Consider the following 2,988-nt stretch of genomic DNA (forward strand, 5'->3'; position numbering starts at 1 on the left):
GAAAGACAGTAAATTTCACTTTTCACCCACATTTACTTCCAACCTTTTCTTTTGAACCAGAAACAAAAATGATAGACGTTTAAAACACATCACATCATCCACCTTGTCAAATGTAATAGCATGATCATTTCAATTGTAATACCTTCTTATCCCAACGTTACTTTGTTTCTTTGCTACATTGGCGAACACTGAACTACTGCTCGTACTCTAGATATGACAATCAACCACAAAATTCCCTAAACCAGATAACATTAAACATAATCTAAAAAATCATATGTCAATTCACGAGTTTGCTCACAGAGCACTTTGATTTATTATCGCTTTCAATGTTATGAATAACTTAATTTGATCTTTCGTTCCATAGAATTTAAAAATCTTATCAGATTTGTCGAAAAAAATTTATAAACTCCATTTTCATACCGGATACAGTCCTTGATAAAGTTTTTTATTGATTAACGGATTGTCGAATAGAACATCACGATTAAAAATGTACTCACCTGATGCTTTTAATTAAATGACCTTTTATTTACATGTCTTGATTATATTTTAGGCCAGAAAGGACACCAGCAGGATCAACTATATATCACGGAAAGTCTTTCAACTAGTTATTTTTATGAACGTTTTACTACGATGTGACTGGTTTGACTTTTCAACTGCTGACTCTGTCAAATAATGCTCGCCTGAAACATACAGGGCCGTTGACTCAAAGTTAAAGGCGAGTGTATTTTTTCAGCCTTTCCAGTGAATTATGGCCAATTTCTCTATTTTTCAGCCACAAATCCAATTTTTGAGTTCAGCGCTTCCTAATTTGACCTTGATTCTTCTCATTTGCTTCTCTTTTTTGGGACTCGTGATCTGCGGAGTCATCGCTAATGTTCAAGTCTGCCGCGTACTGGTTCGAGGTCGTCGCTTTAAAAAACACTTGTCAAACTTCATGCTCTTTCACTTATCGATCACGGATCTGATCTATCGTCTAGTTGTTGTTCCAGGGTTTGTAGCTGCAAAATACTTCCCTGTGAGGAACAGGTCAGAGCTGTTTTGTAAATTCGCAGATACATGTCTTTACACTGTCTACACTGCTGTTTTTTCAAGTTTGGTTGTCATTGCATTTGACAGGCACCAGAGCATCACAAAACCATTTCAACATCTTCGCCGTAAACCCAAGTTTTTCCGTTGGATTTTGGTTGTTTGGGGATATTCCACTGTTTGCGCATTGCCACAGTTTTTCAACGATGGAATTGGTACTTTTACTTTTAATCTTGCCGATTATTCCAACTCAACTTACGTTTTTCAGATCTGCATCACCACAAAAGACGGTGCCAATAAAAAAATAATGGCAATATTTTATTTTATTTCAGGTTTTCTTGTGCCTCTAGTGTTAATAAGTAGTGCCTACTCTAAAATCGCACTCTTTCTTTGGAGAAAAAGTCGTGATCGTGTATTGAATCAAGCCGCATTTAAATCAAGAAGAAGAGCGTTTCAAATGCTTGTGCTGATAGTTCTTGGTTTTGTGATTTGCCTGGGAACGCCACAATTAAAAGAACTGATGGAGTCGTTAGGTGTTGTTCAGGTTAACGCAGCTGTCGCCATCACTGTTTTGATTTTTCAACTGTCGAGTTCCCTTATCAATCCAATAATTTACAGTCATTACTCCTCTGAGTTTAAACATGGGCTTAAAAACGGAAAATAGTTTCTGGAAAATAGCTCTACACATAGTTCATCATGGAATAACGGACTGTCGAATTGAGCATCAAGATAACAAATGAACTTGCATAATGATGATTTCATCTCAATAACCTTATTATTTACGCAAGTCATGCTAATATGTTAGCAAAAATAACAGCAGGATCGACTAATATCTCACGGGAAGTCTTATAATTTTTTTAATTAATTAACTATCTACTTGGATATGATTGGCTTGGTGTTTCAATTCCTGTCTCTGTCAAATAATGTTTGCCTGAAACATGCAAAATTACAACGCAAGGTCGTTAACTCAAAGTTAAAGATGAGTGCATTTTTCAACCTTCAAGTGATTTATGACTTATTCCTCTCCTGTTGAACTACAAATTTCCTTCTTTCCTGTGAGACTCGTGATCCTTGGAGTCCTCGCAAACATGAAAGTTTTTCGCGAGCTTCTTTAAAAAACACGTGTCTGATTTCATGCTCTTTCACGTAACGATCAAGGATCTGGTCTATCGTCTTGTTGATGTACCAGGGAATTCAGCTGCAAAATACTTCCTGGTGAGGACCAGGTCAGAGCTGATCTGTTAAGTCGCAGAAACTGGTCTTAACACAGTTTATAAGGCTGTTTTTTCAAAGTTTTACAAACCATTTGAGCATCTTTGCCGTAAACCCAAGTTTTTCCATTGGGTTTCGATCATGTGGGCAGATATTCCGCTGTTTGCGCATTGCCGCAATTTTCCAACTATCGAGTTTCCTTATCAATCCAATGATTTACAGTCATAAGTCCTCTTAATCTAAACAAGAGCTTTAAAATGTAAAATAGTATTCAGCTTTTTTGAGTACAATAAACCGGAGGTAGCTCATTTATAAAACAATAATTATGTGTTGTATGACGACGACCGTGACAGCCGACTTTTAAAATCTACCGTTTAGTTCTCTTGATGTTTGTAACAGCGAAACGAATGCAAAAATAATGATTAAAAAACGGAAGTTTCATTAAAAGAGAAAACCTTCGCTTGCTGTTTTCGAAGGAGTTTGAACTACCATTAGTATTGCCTAGATAAGTACAACGATGGGTATAGATATGTAAGATTCATCTTGCGCTCTATAAAAGAATTGATCACCCGTGCTTTTAGACGTGAGTATATCGATGTGTCAATGCATTTGGCCATGGGAAGTTCTGGGAGCACTTGAGAAGTAACAATTGCTCTCGGCTGCGTCACGAGTAACTTTTACGCTTTTCTTTTACTGCACTAGGTAGAGTACAAATAACCCACGACTCGAATACCAACTGAATATCACACG

General features: G+C 36.8%; 1 protein-coding gene across 1 annotated transcript; it reads left to right on the forward strand.

Annotated features, from left to right (window-relative positions):
• Positions 1–587: 587 nt before the first annotated feature.
• On the forward strand, positions 588–2,033 carry LOC131789267 (G-protein coupled receptor 83-like). Its single transcript, XM_066173645.1, has one exon. The coding sequence runs from the start codon at positions 749–751 to the stop codon at positions 1,688–1,690; it is 942 nt and encodes a 313-aa protein (XP_066029742.1). The 5' UTR covers positions 588–748; the 3' UTR covers positions 1,691–2,033.
• Positions 2,034–2,988: the final 955 nt, after the last annotated feature.

This window comes from Pocillopora verrucosa, chromosome 1, assembly GCF_036669915.1.
Source record: "Pocillopora verrucosa isolate sample1 chromosome 1, ASM3666991v2, whole genome shotgun sequence".
Lineage (NCBI taxonomy): Eukaryota > Metazoa > Cnidaria > Anthozoa > Scleractinia > Pocilloporidae > Pocillopora > Pocillopora verrucosa.

Excerpts from the sequence above, each read along its gene's own strand:
- LOC131789267 (XM_066173645.1), top strand. The coding sequence starts at position 749 with ATGGCCAATTTCTCTATTTTTCAGCCACAAATCCAATTTTTGAGTTCA.